Genomic DNA, 17,772 nt, shown 5'->3' on the forward strand with positions numbered 1-17,772 from the left:
TTGTAAACATTTTTGCACTCAATGTAGAAAAAACAATATATAAAGCAAATATTGAGGGACATAAAACAGAGAGACTGACAGTAATACAGTCATAGTAGGGAACTTTAACACTCCGTTGACATCAATGGGTAGATCTTCCAGACAGAAAATGAACAAGGAAACAGTGGCCTTAAGTGACACAAAACACTAGATGGGTTTGATATTTTCATCACCCCAAAGTAGCAGAATATACATGCTTTTCAAGTGAATATAAAACATTCCCTAGGATGGACTACATGTTAGGCCACCAAACAAGTCTCAATAAATTTAAGAAGACTAAAATTATATTAAGCATCTTCTCTTATCACAATGGCATGAAACTGGAAATCAAATACAAGAAAAAACTGAAAACTCAAAAACACATGGAAGCTAAATAATATGTTACTAAACAATGAATAGGTCAATGAGATCAAGGGTGGGGGGGAATTAAAAATACCCTGAGACAAAGTAAATGAAAACACAACTTCCTGAAATCTGTGGGATACAGCAAAAGCAGTCTAATGAATAAAATTTATGAGTAAGCAAGAAAAATCTCAAACAATCTAACTTTACACCTAAGGAACTAGGAAAAGAACAACAAACAAAGCCTAAAGTGAACAGAAGAAAGGAAATAACAATGAGAGCTGAAATAGATAAAGTCTAAAAAAGACTTAGAAAATCAATGAAATCAACAGCTGGTTTTCTGAAAATATAAATGAAATTGATAAACTTTTACCTAGACTCATCAAGAAAAAATGAGAGAGGACTCAAATCAATAAAATCAAAAATGAAAGAGAAGTGACAATTAAACCACAAATATACAAACAATTATAAGAAAATATTATGAACAATTATATGCCAACAAACTGGACAACCAGGACGAAATGGATAAATTCTTAGAAACATACAATCTTCCAAAACTGAATCAGGAAGAATCAGAAAATCTGAGGAGTCCGATTACTACTAATGAAATCGAAGTAGTAATCAGAAAACTCCCAGCGAACAAAAGTTTTAAACTGGATGGCTTCAGTGGTGAATTTTACCAAACTTTGAAAGAAAAACTAACACCTATCCTTCTCAAACTATTCTAAAAATTCAAGAGGGAAAACTTCCAATATACAAATAAATGGAAGCATATATCGTGTTTATGGATAGAAAGAACTAACATAACTAAAACGTTCATGCTCCTAAAGCAAACTATAGACTGAATGCAATTTCTTTTAACATACCAATAGTGTATTTAACAGAAGTAGAACAAGTAATCCAAATATTTACATGGAACCACAAAAATCCCTGAATAGCCAAAGAAACCTTGAAAAAGTTGGAGGTGTCACACACTACCTGATATTAAACTATACTACAAACCTATAGTAATCAAAACAGCATGGTACTGGCATTAAAACAGACACATATGTTAATGAGATAGAACAGAGCTCAGAAATAAACCCATGCCTATATGGTCAATTAATCTATGACAACAGAGGCAAACAAACAAAAAAGCTGGGGTAGCAATACTTATATCTGACAAAACAGACTTCAAAACAAAGGCCTTAACAAGAGACAAAGAAGGTCACTACATAATAATAAAGGGATTGATCCAATAAGAGGATGTAACTCTTATAAACATATATGAACCCAATGGAGAAGCACCTAAATATATTTTAAAAACCCCACAAAACTGGTGGACTTTAAGGGAGAGATCAAAACAGTAATAGCAGGGGATTTTAAACCTCAATGTCATCAATGGCAAAATATATTAACTATGCTTTCTTCTTGTCTGTGTTCTTGATGCTCTGGCATTTGTGATGGAGCTGGCCAGGAAGAGACTGCCCCTTCCCCAATGGTTAATTCTTACAGAGAACAAGAGCTGGACCAGGAACATAGTTCTTCATACAAACCAACCAATTATAAGTCTACAGTTCCAATGTACTTCTTATTGAACTGTTACACATGAAACCAGTGTTCCTTGCGTTAAATTATCCCAGAGCCAAATACCAGGCAATTGAAGACCACCATACAGCCCAAGCCTGCCGTAATTATTATTTTTTACTCTTTTTACTGAGAAATAATTAACATATAACTTGTATTAATTTTAAGTGTACAACATAATAAATTGATACATAAATATATTGTGAAATTACCACAGTAACTTCAGTTAACATCCATCACTCACTCTGAGCTCCAGCAAAGGGGCAGTGGCTCAAAAGGCAACAGAGAATACTCTGGTGATTCTTTGAGACCCCACCCCACACAACCCAACCTGCAGGACCACCTAAACTGCTTCTGGTGGCTTTTCCATACAATGGCCTTGGCTCATGCTGCAGAATTTCTTAAAATCTCTCAAAGGTTCACAAACCCCAAACAAGCAGCATCTGGCCTCAGCATGCCCCTCTCTCTTGCTAAACAGCCCCAAGCCCAGCACTAGTGATAGCCAGCCTCAATTTGCAGCTTAGCCTCTCAAAGGCACCTCCCAGCCCAGTACACACGGCAACTATCACTTCATAGCTTATACCAAGTGGCCTTAGGCAGGACACAGGCAGCAGCTAACTCTGGCCTGCACCAGAGCCCCTCCCAAAAAAATTCCAGAAATAGCAAACCCAATGGCCAGCTTTATACCACACCAGAGTATCAACCAACCACCTCCATAAAAGACACACCCAAAGAGCAGTCTCAGCAGGCACCAGAGCCCCACTAAAGCAAATTCTGCACCATAGTGTTACCTGCACAAAAGCTCCTCCACTGTAGTCATTGCTAGTCCTCACAAGCAATAAGCATAAGGGTCAATCCTTTTCATTGATGTTCCAATAGCAATCAAGGTTCAACTACAACAGGAGGGCACACACAACCCACACAAAGGACACTCCTGGAGCACCTGGCTCAGGTGACCAGGAAATCTGCACTACTGGGACCCACACTACATAGGCCACTCTACCAAGATCAGGAGATACAGCAGATCGACCTAATACATAAAAACAACACAGGGAGGCTGCCAAAATAAGGGGACAAAGAAACATATCCCAAATGAAAGAACAGAACAAAATTCCAGAAAAAGAACTAAACAAAATGGAGACAAGCAATCTACTAGATGCACAGTTTAAAACACTGATTATAGAGATGCTCAATTATATCAGTCAGAACTTCAACAAAAAGATAGGAAGCATAAAAATGACGATAGAAAACATAAAAAGAACTAGCATAAGTGAAGAATACAATAGTTGATATGGACAATATATTAGAGGGAATGCACAGTAGATTAGATAAAGCAAATGATTGAATCAGCAATTTGGAAGACACGGTAGCAGAAATACCCAATCAGAACAGCAAAATATAGTAATTTAAAAATATGAGGATAGTTTAAGGGGCCTCTGGAACATCAAACATACCAACACTTGCATGATAGGGATACCAAAAGGAGAAGAAAGAGAGCAAGGAATTGAATATCTATTTGAGGAAATAATGACAAAAAACTTCCCTAACCTGGTGAAGTAGACATGGAAGCCCAGGAAGTGCAGTCTCCCAAAAAAGATGAACCCAAAGAGGCCCAAACCAAGACACATCATAATTAAAATGCCAAAAATTAAAAACAAAAAGAGAATCTTAAAAGCAGCAAGAGAAAAACAATTAGTTACTTACAAGGGAGCTCCCATATGATTAGCAACTGACTTCTCATCAGAAAGGATTGACATGAAATATTCAAAGCTATAAAAGAAAGGACCGACAACCAAAATTACTCTACCCAACAAAGCTATCATTTAGAACTGAAGGACAGATAAAAAGGTTCCCAGATAAGAGAAAGCTGAATACTTCATCACCACCAAAACACTATTAGAAGAAATGTTAAAAAGACTTCTTAAGACGAAGAAAAAGAAAGATAAAAAAAATATAAATAGTAAACCCTGCACCAGAGCCCCTCCCCCAAAATTCCAGAAATAGCACACCCAATGCCAGCTTTATACCACACCAGAGTATCAACCAACCACCTCCATAAAAGACACACCCAAAGAGCAGTCTCAGCAGGCACCAGAGCCCCACTAAAGCAAATTCTGCATCGTAGTGACTCAGTGGGCTGGGCCTTGTCTGGTTCTCCCAAAAGTTGTCAGTTCAATTCCCATTCAGGGCACATGCCTGAGTTGCAGGCTCGATCCCCAGTAGGGGGTGTTCAGGAGGCAGCTGATCAATATTACACTCTCTCATCGATGTCTCTTTCTCTCCTGCTCCCTCTATCTCTCTCTTTAAAAAAAATCATGCCCTAGCTCGTTTGGCTCAGTGGATAGAGTGTCAGCCTGCAGAATGAAGGGTTCCAGGTTCGATTATAGTCAAGGGAACATGCTAGGGTTGTGGTCATGATCCCCAGTAGGGGGCATGCAAGAGGTGGCCAATCAATGATTCCTTCTCATCACTGATGTTCCTATCTCTCCCTCTCCCTCTCTGAAATCAATAAAAATATATTTTTAAAAATCATTAAACTATTCTAAAATAAATAAATAATAAAATGGCAACAACTACATATCTGTCAACAATTTCTTTAAAAGTAAAATTAAAATGTTCCCATCAAAGATTTAAGATGGCTGAATAGATTAAAATAATCAAGACCCTTACATATGCTGCCTATAGAGATTCACTTCTGATTGAAAGACACACACACACACAAACTCAAAGTAAAGGGATGGGAAAAAATTCATAAAAATGGAAACAAGAAAAAAAAGCTGGGGTAGCAATACTTATACCAAACAAAATACACTTTAAAATAAAGGCTGTAACAAGAGACAAAGAAAGACCCAGCAATTCTACATCTAGGTATTTATCCAAAGAAACCTAAAACACTAAATCAAAAAGACACATGCATCATATGTTCATTGCAGTATTATTTACAATAGCCAATATAATGGAAGCTACCTAAGTGTCCATTAATAGATGAATGAATAAAGATGAAGTGGTACATAGACGCAATGGAATACTACTCAGCCATAAAAAAGCATAAAATCTTTCCATCTGCAACAACATGAATGGACTTAGAGGGTATTGTGTTGAGTAAAATAAGTCAGAGAGAGAACTACAAACACCACATGATTTCACTTATATGTGAAATCTAAAAAAAAAAAAATATGAGCCAACAAAACAAACAAATTCATAAACACACAGTACATTTTGTTGGTTGCTAGATGAGAGGGGGATGGGTGAAAAAGGGGAAAGAATTAAGAATTACAAATAGTAGTTACAAAGTAGTCATGGGGATGTAAAGTACAGCATAGGGAATATAGTCAATAATATTGTAATAACTATGTGTGGTGTCAGATGGGTACTAGATATATCAGGGTGATTATTACCTAAGTTATATAAATGTCTGATCACTATGCTGTACACCTAAAACTAATAGAATAATGTATGTCAACTGTAATAAAAAAATAAAGAATTTTTTGAAAAAAGATATAATCTCAAATCAAGCACATGCTTGAGAAAGCAAAATGGTAAATGCGCTTTGGAAAACAGTTTAGCAGTTTCTTATAAAGATAACCATAACCTTATCATACATGATCCATCAATCATGCTCCTCCTACATATTTACCCAATTGAGTTGAAAATCTACTCCCATCTAAAAACCTGCACATGAATGTTTAAAGCAGCTTTGTTTATAAATGCCAAAAACTGGAAACAACCAAGTCCTTCATTAGGTGAATAAACACTATGGTACAATGAAGTATCACTCAATAATAAAAAGAAATGAGCGATTAAGCCATGAAAATAAATTATCTAGAAAACACTGCTATGTGAAAGAAGTTGGTTTGAAAGGGTTACATAATGTATGAAACCAACTATATGACATTCTGGAAAAGATAAAATTATAGGGACAGTATAAATATTGGTGGTTGCCATGGATTGGGGTGGGATGGAAAGTGAGGGAGGGATGACTAAGTAGAGCACAGAAGATTTTTAGGGTAGTTAAACTATTCTCTATGATATTTTAATGGTGATATATGACATTATACATTTGTTAAAACCAAAGAACTGTAAAATACCAAGTGAACCCTAACATAAACTGTGGAAGTTAATAATTGTGACAGATGTACCTCATCCATATAAGATGTTAATAATAGGGAACTGGTACTATCTCAGATATATGAAAGCTCTCTACTTTTTGTTACCTACAACTGCTCTAAAAATAAAGTTTAATAATTTTTTTTAAAAGGGTGATGAAGATTCTTCAAACACAAAAGAGTTCAAATGCTGCTAGTCAAAATGAATAAAAAATGTATATTACAGCTTCCCTAAAAGCAACACTAGTAACAATAATGTCAGGAGGGATTCCCTCTAGTATAATTCATATGCCAAAAGACCCACTATATATAATATGGCATAGTATCAAACGTTTACTATATAAAACCAGAAAATACAGATGAGGCAATGGATAATCTGGATGGCCAACTATAAGAGTTTTTAACATCATGCATGCACTTGACACTTCCTCCTATCAGGAAGTATCTTTGGGTTTGCTTTTTTACTCCAGGCACCAACCAGGTGTCATATCTCTACAGGAAAGCTCTAACTTGATCATGTATGGCATACCAATAAGTTCCTAAATTAAGACAAAGAAATGCCTGTTTTTAAGTTTATTTACTTCCCACCTCTAATTGTTAGTGAGAGAGAACCATTGATCGCCTTCCTCCTGCACATCCCCTACTGGGGATTGAGCCCACAACCCAGCATGTGGCCTGACAGGGAATCGAACCTGGGGCCCTTCAGTCCACAGGACGATGCTCTATCCACTTAGCCCAGCTAGGGAAATTATTACCTATTTTTGTTCAGTTCCTTCCATTTCTACCACAGCTATTGGTCCACTTTTGCTTCACATTTACACTTTAGTATAACTACCTCTTAGTTTCTTGATCTGTTTACTATAACTACATCTATTGATTTAAGTCCTGACAGGCATTTCTATAAATTTCTTCAGTATTTCAAACATTTATTGAGTGCTTCAGTTCAGATTCAGCAAACATTTACTGAGCTCCTTCAGGCTCATTTCACCCTCATAGCTATAGCTACTCTAAAGAAGCTATTATTACCTCCATTTTAGAGCAATTAGAGAAGTTTAAAAACTTGTCTGAGTGCACTCAAATCAAGTATAAATCTATGAACCAAGTCATGTATACTTCCCACTCATCTTTATCTCTCCCTATAAAACTACAAGATACTCTGCTAGTTAGAATTTAAGGTTTTACTACACCTCCTGAAACCTATTTTTCAAATCCTATCTAAAAAACTGTCCTCTAGACATAATAACCATATCTGATCCTTCAAATCTTGTTCTAGTAGATTCTTCTATTCCTAGCCCCTTTCTCTATACAGTAAAACCTTAATATAACGGATTAATTCAGGTGAGATGTTGTCCCTTAAAGCCAAAAGTCTATCATATAATAAAGTAGGTTTCCCAAATGTGTATGTTAAAAAAATTGACAAATCAGTTTAGCTGTTATTTGTTTTTAATGTTTGGGGATTTTTTTTTACCAATGTTTTTTAGAGAGAGAGGAAGGAGATGGATAGAGAGATAGAAACATCAATGAGAAAGACACATCATTGATCAGCTGCCTCCTGCATGCCCCCTACTGGGGATCAAGCCCACAACCCAGGCATGTGCCCTGACCTGGAATTGAACCCATGACCTCTTGGTTCCTGGGTCAATGCTTAACTGCTGAATCAGACTGGCTAGACTAGTTTACTTGTTTTTACTTCTGTACATACATTTATATAATTAAAATTAAGTATGTATGAAAGCTTAATTTCACAGAAAAGTTTTCTATATGTATTACTGTACCTTAAATTTATACTGAATAGGTCTAGTAAATGCTTGCAATCACCAGTCACTGTGAGTAAACAAATGCACATGGCTGGGGTGTGGCTTAGAGCATGTTAAAACTGCTGCAGAAAGTCACGTCATAAAACAACAGAACCAATTACCGCATGAGATACAGTGTGATCACGTGGTAATCATTCGCTGAACGTTGTTTATGAGCAGTGATTTGTGGAATTAAATATGCAGACTATAGCTGTAGATATGTAATATTTATTTATGTTGGCAAATAACTGTTTCTTCCAACATATGGCTATTTGCTAAAATTTGTTAAAAATAACAGTGAATTAATAATAAAAAAATGACCTGCTAATTTAATTATAAGCAAATCTTGGTTAAAAGCATTTTAAAATTAACAGGGTGTTAATTTTCACATATTACATATGGACCAGAAATTGCTTCCATTAAATTCGAAGTCCATTAAATCAAGGTCCATAAAATCAAGGGTTTACTGCATCCATCTATGCCACTACTGTCACTTGCTAGCATGGTCCCCCATCAAGATTTCAGGAGGGCAGGTGGTCTTATTTCAGCCTACTGCCTTCTTTTTAACAGACTACACCAAGGATGTCAAACTCAAAGGCTAACACAGCCAAATAAACAAGGTTTAAATTTATGAGGGCCGCAAAAAAAGCTGAAAGCTTCAGTTTTCATAGAAACGTAGGTTTATTTCGATAGAGACAAGCTGAATACAAAGGGCTGAAATAAATGAGTAATAGTTAACATAAAATAATAGAACATTTTAACAAAAATTAATATCTTTTTCTTCTTGAACATTAACTTACTTACCAGACATTAATAAGCATAATGCTAATAAACCTATTTATCTTGTTCTCTGAAAGCGAAATATTTCCTGTTGCACACACCAAACAAGTCAGTCCAAGACTAATGACATGGCAACTGGCTGCTAAAATATTCGCTGTTAGTATTAGTGGAGAGAAAGGGTGCGCCTGTGCAAAAGGTGCATAAGGGAAATGAATGCAACACGATTGTAGTAATCAGTCATTAGCGAACGTTGTAGCTAGTTCTTAATAATTATGTATAACAGGATATTGTAAAAATTAAGTTACAAAATTTTTATTAAAACGTTTCTTACATACCATTATATTGGCTGGGCCACAAAAATATTCGCTGTGGGCCACATGTGGCCCGCAGGTCACGAGTTTGACATGCTTGGACTACACACTGTAGCAACATCAATGTATAGTACTGTAATTAACTGCTTAATAGATTCTTTTATGCATTGGACTATCTAAACAACATGAAGCCAGTGATCTGCCTGAAACAACAATGACAGCTGAAGACACTCCTGGAACCTCAAAGTAAATGAATACCTGCCATATTTATTATTTTTGCAGGAAAAAAAGAATCTTAACAGACTTAAATTTGACCATAAAGAAAAGTTAGTGAAATGAAGTTGCTGCTATAAGTTAATTAAACCCAGGATACACTTATCATGCCATATTTATTCAAAACAGAAAAAATTACAATTCAACCCACTCTTGCATTTTCAACAGCAGTTAACAAAAAAAGCCTCCTATCTTGTAAGAAAATCATAATTGTCCACTAAGTTTGTAAAGAAACAAAATATGACTAATTTTTTCGTAGTTTCCCAGGGAGGCAGTATGAGCAAAAGCTTTATGTGATCTTTTTTAAAAAAATATATATTTTATTGAGTTTTTTACAGAGAGGAAGGGAGAGGGATAGAGAGCCAGAAACATCGATGAGAGAGAAACATCGATCAGCTGCCTCCTGCACACCACCCACCGGGGATGTGCCCGCAACCAAGGCACATACCCTTGACCAGAATCGAACCTGGGACTCTTCAGTCCACAGGCCGACGCTCTATCCACTGAGCCAAACCAGTCAGGGCAACTTTATGTGATCTTGAGCCTTTCATTTTCTTTCATCTGCAAAATGGACACAAGTATACCTGCTTCATAAGATTGTTAAAAAAAATAAGATCATAAAGATCTTAGTACAATGTTTTTTACATAGTGAGCACTCAAAATGTTCCTTCTCCTCCTCATTATTATTCTGCTCTTCTTAGTCTTTGTTTCCTCTCTTACAATATTAAAATCCCTACACATAGGGTTGCTGTGAAAACTAAGCACATTGCTTGGTGAGTAAGAGGTACTTAATATAAGCCCATCATTCTCATCCCTTTACAGAACTATACTTATAAAGCCATGGGTTGGTGGGAAAAACACAGCAGCTTTTCAAAAACTGTGTATTTCCTTTTGGGAGGAGGGAGTGTAGACAGGAGTAGGAGGTAAAAGAAGATAAAGTTAATTATTATATAACTTGAGGCCCGGTGCACAAAAATTTGTGCACTCGGGGGGCGGGGGGAGGGGGGTCCCCCAGCCCGGCCTGCGCCCTCTCGCAGTCTGGGACCCCTCGGGAGATAACGACCTGCTGGCTTAGGCCTGCTCCCGGGTGGCAGAGGGCAGGCCCAATCCCTAAGTGCAGCCCCTGGTCAGGCTCAGAGCAGGGCCGATTGGGGGGTTGGGGCACCGCCCCCTGTCACACTCAAGGCAGGGTCGATGGGGAGGTTGCGGCGCCACCCACTGTCACCCACAGAGCAGGGCCGATCAGGGGGTTGAGGCGCTGCCCCCTGTCACTCACAGAGCAGGGCCAATCAGGGGGTTGGGGCGCTGCCCCCGTCACTCACAGAGCAGGGCCGATCAAGGGGTTGGTGTGCTGCACCCTGTCAAACACAGAGCCGCAGGGCAATCAGGGGATTGGGGAGCTCCCCCCTATCAGGCACAGAGCAGGGCTGATCAGGGGGTTGGGGTGTCTTCCCCTGTCACGAACAGAGCAGGGCAAATAGGGAGGTTGTGGCCCCGCCCCCTGTCACACACAGAGCAGCAGGGCGATCAGGGGGTTTGGGCGCTGCCCCCTGTCACGCTGATCCCGGTGCCGGGAGCCTTGCTGCTCCGCTGATCCCGGTGCCGGGAGGCATATTACCCTTTTACTATATAGGATAGAGGCCTGGTGCATGGGTAGGGGCTGGCTGGTTTGCCCTGAAGGGTGTCCTGGATCAGGGTGGGGGTCCCCACTGGGGTGCCTGGCCAGTCTGGGTGAGGGGCTGAGGGCTGTTTTCCAGAAGCGAGTGACTGAAGCTCCCAACCGCTCCTTGTTTTCTTTTCTTTTTTTTTCTTATTCTGGGCCAGCTTTAGCTCTGAGGCCTCGCTGCTGAAAACATCGATACAATGTTGCAGTCCGAGCCCGGCTGAATGGAAGCCGGTTTCTGGTGTTTTGTTTAGCTTCTTATTTGCAACATAGTACATAGTTGCTTAGAGTTGCAGTTGAGAGGCCGGCAAGTGAGGCGGGGAACGTTGGAGTCCGCAGCAAGCAAGCCTCCCTGCTCGCTTCAGTGCCTGGCTGCCGGCCGCCATCTTGGCTGACAGTTAATTTGCATATACTCACTGATTAGCCAATGAAAAGGGTAGCGGTCGTACGCCAATTACCATGTTTCTCTTTTATTAGTGTAGACACCGGCAGCCATTTAATTATATAATTAAATAATGACTTCAATGATTTCAAGTCATAATTTATAATAATCATGAAGAACCAGGTTAAAGTTAGTTAAAAAAACACTCAGAGACAACTACATTTTTTTCTAAAGGAAAACAAAAACAACTTTATATACACACACAAAATTTAAACATGAATTACTACGACATTTTAGAAGTGACTTCAAAAACAGTCTCATTTCATTGTCTTATGAAACCAAAACAACATTTTGAACTGGAGTTTAAAACATGAATTAACAGGAACCCACTAAGGTGATATTTATTGTTTTAAATTTTGCATTCTTCTGAAAGAAATACATGTGTACTAGACATAAGGAAATAAACATTTGTTTTCCTTACCTGTTGTGTTCCATCTGCACTTACAATAGGGGCTGATAGAAGAGAAATATCACTAGTTAAAATCTGAGATGTATCCAGTAGTGGTGGATGTTCTGCCATTATCAATAAGACATTAATATACCGGATAACTCTCCAACTCTGAAAAACAAAAATATATAGCATATGTATATATCCTTAAAATATGTTAAAATATGATACATCCAAGATTTATTTTCTTAGGTTATATATTTATTTCGAGAGTATGTTTATTAAACCTGGGGCAGTGAAACCAAAAGAAGGGATTAGGATAGAAAAAGCAACAGGAGAGTGCCTAGGTGGTGCTCTGATTTTGGTTCTCTAGAAATGTTTTAGTTTAAAGTGAGCCATAGTGAGCTGCTGTTAGCTCAATGAAAAGTCAGAGAAAGGGGGTCTGGGAGACAGGTTCAGGGGAGTAAGCTCAGGATGAACTGCTGCTGCCAGCTGCTCTCCTGGCTGCAAGTTTCTTGAGGACCCTTAGAGTATAGAAGAGAAAAGTAAAGATGCAAGCCTGAGAGGGAAGAAAGGTATGGTTATGCTTCAGAGAGAGCCTCAAGATTTGTCTTATTCTTTAACCTAAAGAGATAGTCTTGTCAAAGGAAATTTTACAATATTCTGTTGACTACTTTTTAGTCAACAGACCATTTAAGGAAATACATTTCTTACAATTTAACCAACTGTCTGTCATTATAGACAATAAACTAAGATCTAAGAAAGCCAATATATCAGCACCTTCTATTTAAAATCTGTTTCTCTATGCATTTCATCTCTATACAATATTTATTTAATTCAACTACCACACCACTTTAGTTAAACACTGGGATAGGCACTAAATGCAATGACTGAGTGAAGCAATTCTACCACTCTCTTTTTTTTTTTTTTAACGAGGAAAGATGATGATTATGAAAACTCAATCCCTCCTCATCATCCTATCAGTCTCTAGAAACTACATAGGAATTATGACTTTTCACTGATTCCTCAGACAGAGCAAAATGACAGAAAAATTTGCTCAGGATTAGAATAAGACCCTTCAAGTCCTAACTTTTATGTTCTGACATTGGCCTTCTACCATTCTGGTTTTATTTTTCTTTTCTAAGTGACACCTACTTTACTATAAACCAAATCATTTCAGTGATAAAACCACATACATTTAGAAATCCTTAAACAGATGTCACTTGTATAAAAAGTAGAAGACCTGCATATGCAATATTAGTTTATCACATACGTCAACCAATAAAACATCAGCCAATTACATGTTAGGATGAAAACAATAGAGCTCAATCATAAATTTTATTGAATCTATACTGAAAGGCAAAATAACAAACATCTTAGGATACTTGCAGCATTCTACAATTCAGTAGTGTCAAAATGCTTAACTTCAAAACTTGTTTATAGTATTGCAGATGTCCTCATTTCGCCACATCTTTAATCCCCTACTTCCTTCCCCCATCCCACCCCAGGCTTTCACATTATTGTCTGTGTCCAGGGATTATGCATGTATGTTTTTTGGTTGATTTATTTCAGTCCCCCAACCACCTCCCTTCTGAGATTTGCCAATCTATTCCCTGTACCCATACCTCTGGTCCTGTTTTGTCATTTTATTTTATTCATTAGATTCCACATATAAGTAAGATCATGTGATACTTGTCTTTCTCTGACTGGATTATTTCACTTAACATAATACTCTCCAGGTCCCTCCATGTATGGCAAAGGGTAAGAGTTTCTTCTTTTTACAGCTGCATAGCATTCCTGTGTAAATGTATCAAAGCTTTTTTATCCACTCATCTACCAATGGGCACGTGGGCTGTTTCCAGATCTCGGGTATTGTAAATTGTGCTGCTTATGAACATCGGGGTGCATATATTCTTTCTAAGTAGTGTTTCATGTTTCTTAGGATGTATTCCTAGAAGTGAGATCACTCAGTCAAATGGCAGTTCCATATTTAATTTGAGGAAACTTCATATGGGTTTTCCATAAAGGCTGCACCAGTCTGCATTCCCACTAACAGTGTGTACTACAGTTCCCTTTTCTCCACATTCTCACTAGCACTTGTCATTTGTTGATTTGTTGATGGTAGCCATTTTGACTGGTGTGAGGTGATACCTCATTGTCATTTTAATTGGCACCCCTCTGATGATTAGTGACATTAAACATTTTTTTTATGTCTCTTGGCCATCTGTATGTCCACTTTGGAGAAGTGTCTAGTTAGGTCCTTTGCCCAGTTTTAAATTGGACTGTTGGTTTGCCTTTTGTTAAGTTGTAGGAGTTCCTTATATATTTTGGAAGTTAACCCTTTATCAGATGTATCGTTGGCAAATACGTTCTCCCATACAGTGGGCTCCTTTCTCATTTTGTTGATAGTTTCTTTTGCTGTGAAGAAGCTTTTTATTTTGATACTAGAAGCCCAGTGCACGAAGATTCGCGCAATAGGCCTTCCTTCCCCTGGCTGCAGGCACTGGTTTTCCTCTGGGACCCAGGACCCAGGCCGCAGCTGCTTGGCCTCGAGACTTGGCTTCTCTGCTGAGGCCGCAACGCGGCTTGGCTTCTCCACTGCAGCTGCAGCGGAGAAGCCAAGCCTCTTCAGTTTTCACTCTGGCCGGAGCCTTCAGTCTTCGCTCAGCGCCTGCGTATGCAAATTAACCGCCATCTTTGTTGGGTTAATTTGCAGTCGCTCTGATTGGCTGGTGGGCATAGTGAAGTGACATCAATTTGCATGTTTCTATTTTATTGGTGTAGATATCTCATTTATTTTCTCTTTTGTTTCCCTTGCCCTAGGACAGTGGTCAGCAAACTCATTAGTAAACAGAGCCAAATATCAACAGTACAATGATTGAAATTTCTTTTGAGAGCCAAATTTTTTAAACTTAAACTATATAGGTAGGTACATTGTTATTAACTTAATTAGGGTACTCCTAAGCTGGCCTTTGCTAAAAACGTCCTCAATCTGATTGAGGTACGTTCGCTGAGTGCAGTTTGCGACCACTGCCCTAGGAGATGTATAGGCAAATACATTGCTATGAGAGATGTCTGAGATTTTGCTGCCTATGGTTTCTTCTAGGATTTTTATGGTATCACCACTTACACTTAAGGTTTTTTTAAAATCCATTTTGAGATTATTCTTATGTACGGTATAAGTAAGTTACTGGTATAGTTTCATTCTTTTGCATGTATTCATCCAATTTTCCCAACACTATTTATTAAAGAGATTGAATTGACTCTATTGTGTGCTTTTGCCTCCTTTGTCAAATATTAATTGAGCATTATAGCTTGGGTAAATTTCTGGGTTCTCTGTTCTGTCCCATTGATCAATATGCTTGTTCTTTTCACAGTACCAGGCTGTTTTGATTACAGTGGCTTTGCAGTATAACTTGATATCTGGTATTATGATTCCTCCAACTTTGTTCTTCTCTTTCAAGGTTGCTGTGGCTGCTGGAGTTTTTTATTTTTTTGTTCCATATAAATTTTTGAAATATTTGTTCAAGATCTGTGAAATATACCATTGGTATTTTAACAGGGATTACACTGAATCTATAGATTGCATTAGTGTGAACATTTTAATGATGTTAATTCTTCCAATCCATGAACATGGTATATGCTTCCAGTTGTTTGTATCTTTCTCTATTTCTTTTTTCAGTATCTTGTAATTTTCCGAGTACAGGTATTTGTCATCTTGGGTTAAGTTTATTCCAAGGTAAAAACTTGTTTTATTTATTGCAATGGTAAATGGGGTTTTTGTTGTTAATCCTCACCCCAGGGTATTTTTTCCACTAATTTTCTAGAGAGAATGGTAGAAAGAGGAGTGGGGGACAGAGAGAAAAAAACATCCATGTGAGAGATACGTGGTTGCCTCATGAACATCCTGACTGTGGCCAGGGATCAAGCATGCAACCCAAGTACAGGCCCTTGACTAGGAATCAACCCTGCGACCCTATGGTTTGAGGGCCTACACTCCAACCACTGAGTGACACCAGCCAAGGCAATGGGATTGTTGTTATTTATTTTTTTTAGTTTCTCTTTCTGAGACTTCATTATTGCTATATAAAAATGCCATCAATTTCTGGATGCTAATTTTGTTTTCTGCTAGTTTGCCAAATTCATTTATTAATTACTTTTTGATAGAGTCTTGAGGGTTTTCTATATACAATATCATGCCATCTGCAAATAATGATAGCTTTACTTCCTCCTTTCCAATTTGAATGCTTTTTATTTTTTCTTCTTGTCCGATCACTGTGGCTAGTACTTTCAGTACTATGTTGAGTGAGAAGTGAAAGGGGACATCCCTATTTTGTTCCTCGTTTTAAGGGAAATGCTTTTAGTTTTTGACCATTATGATGTTGGCTGTAGATTATTTTCATATGTAGGCCTTTATTATGTTGAGGTATGACCCCTCTATTCCCACCTTAGTGAGAGTTTTTATCATATATGGGTGCTGGATTCTGTCAAATGCTTTTCTGCATCTATTGATATATTCATGTGTTTTTTATCCTTCATTTTATGTGGTGTATTGCATTTATTGATTCATAAGTACTGTACCAACTTTGCATCCCCAAAATAAATCCCAGTTGGTCATGGTTTATGATTTTTATAATATATTGCTGGTTCCTATTTGCTAATATTTTGTTCATCAGGGATACTGGCCTATAATTTTCTTTCTGTGTAGTGTCTTTATGTGGTTTTGGAACTAGGATAATGCTGGCCTTGTAAAAAAGAGTTTAGAAGTCTTCCTTCTTCTTGAAAATTTTTTGGAACAATCTGAGGAGGATGGGTGTCAGTTCTTCTTTGAATGTTTGGTAAAATTCACCTGTGAAGCCATTTGTAGTAAGACTTTTGTTTGCTGGAAGTTTTTTGATTGCTGCTTCATTAGTTTTTATAGGTCTAGTCAGGTTTTCTGATTCTTCCTGATTGAATTTGGGAAGATTCTAGGAAATTGTCCATTTTGCCCAAATTGTCCAATTTGTTGGAATATATATAGTTGTTCACAGAAAATGTTTTATTTATTTAAAATCTTGAGTCTTTGCAGAAACTCTCATACAAGTTGATTAACCTAAGGACAATTCTCTATGGAGATACATAAAAACTTATAAGATTTTTAAAAATATCCAATACAGGCATCTACTTCATGATTTGATATGTAAATAACATAAAACATTCTCATAAAATGCATGCAATGTAAGCGTAACAGATATATATTTATATAAATATTACCTATTGCATATATATGTGTATAAGTATATATGAATATATAGAAAAGGGGTACACAAATCTAACTTCTGGCTTAATCTGTATTGGTATATTTCCTAAAATTCAATAAAATTACTGAATACTTTAAATCATGTCAAATAATTTTACTCCATGGCATATACAAAAGAATGATAAAATGGGAATGAGTCAATTTATTATTTTCACTCTTGCATTTAGTTTAAGAAGAAATACTTTAGGGAAGCTAACTACTCAGGATTAACGAGAGTTAAAGTTTGTAAGTAATTCATTTTCTGTAAATTAGTAAATTTTTAAAAATAACCATTGGGTAATTTTTATTTTGTCATTTTATTATATTTACCAGTGACCCAGTGCACGAAATTTGTGCACATTAAAAGGGAATTAGAGGAAATATTTTAATATTGCTATTTGCCCTTTCTCTATAATAGAAGTGTCAGAGATGAAAGGAAATTAGTAAAATGTATATAAAAATCTTCCTCCTGTCAGAGGCTGGGGCATGCCTTGGGAACCAGAGTCAAGTCCCTGCCCACCACGTGCACCTCAAAATCGCGCGAGACCCAGACCTGGCTGGCCCCACCCACACTGGGCTAGATCCAGACCCGGATGATCCCAACCCCATCAAGCCCCACCAGGCGGGGGGCGCAGCCTGAGGTCCCCCGGCCCGGCATCGGGGTGGGGGTCATGGCCTGAGGTCCACCGTCAAACTCTGCTGGGCAGGGGGCGCAGCCTGAGGTCCCCCAGCCTGGTGCCGGGGCGGGGCGCGGCCTGAGGTCCCCTATCAAGCCCCACCAGGCGGGG

The 17,772-nt window shown here is 37.9% G+C and overlaps 1 protein-coding gene across 1 annotated transcript in view; it reads right to left on the reverse strand.

Annotated features, from left to right (window-relative positions):
- FNDC3A (fibronectin type III domain containing 3A) overlaps positions 1-17,772 on the reverse strand; it is a 227,235-nt gene that overhangs the window by 179,078 nt on the left and 30,385 nt on the right. The window contains exon 2 of the mRNA XM_005863209.2: positions 11,740-11,877. Within this exon, the coding sequence (XP_005863271.1) occupies positions 11,740-11,838 (99 nt within the window). The 5' untranslated portion in view covers positions 11,839-11,877. The remainder of the gene's footprint in view (positions 1-11,739; positions 11,878-17,772) is intronic.

Source organism: Myotis brandtii, unplaced genomic scaffold (assembly GCF_000412655.1).
Source record: "Myotis brandtii unplaced genomic scaffold, ASM41265v1 scaffold174, whole genome shotgun sequence".
Classification (NCBI taxonomy): Eukaryota; Metazoa; Chordata; class Mammalia; order Chiroptera; family Vespertilionidae; genus Myotis; species Myotis brandtii.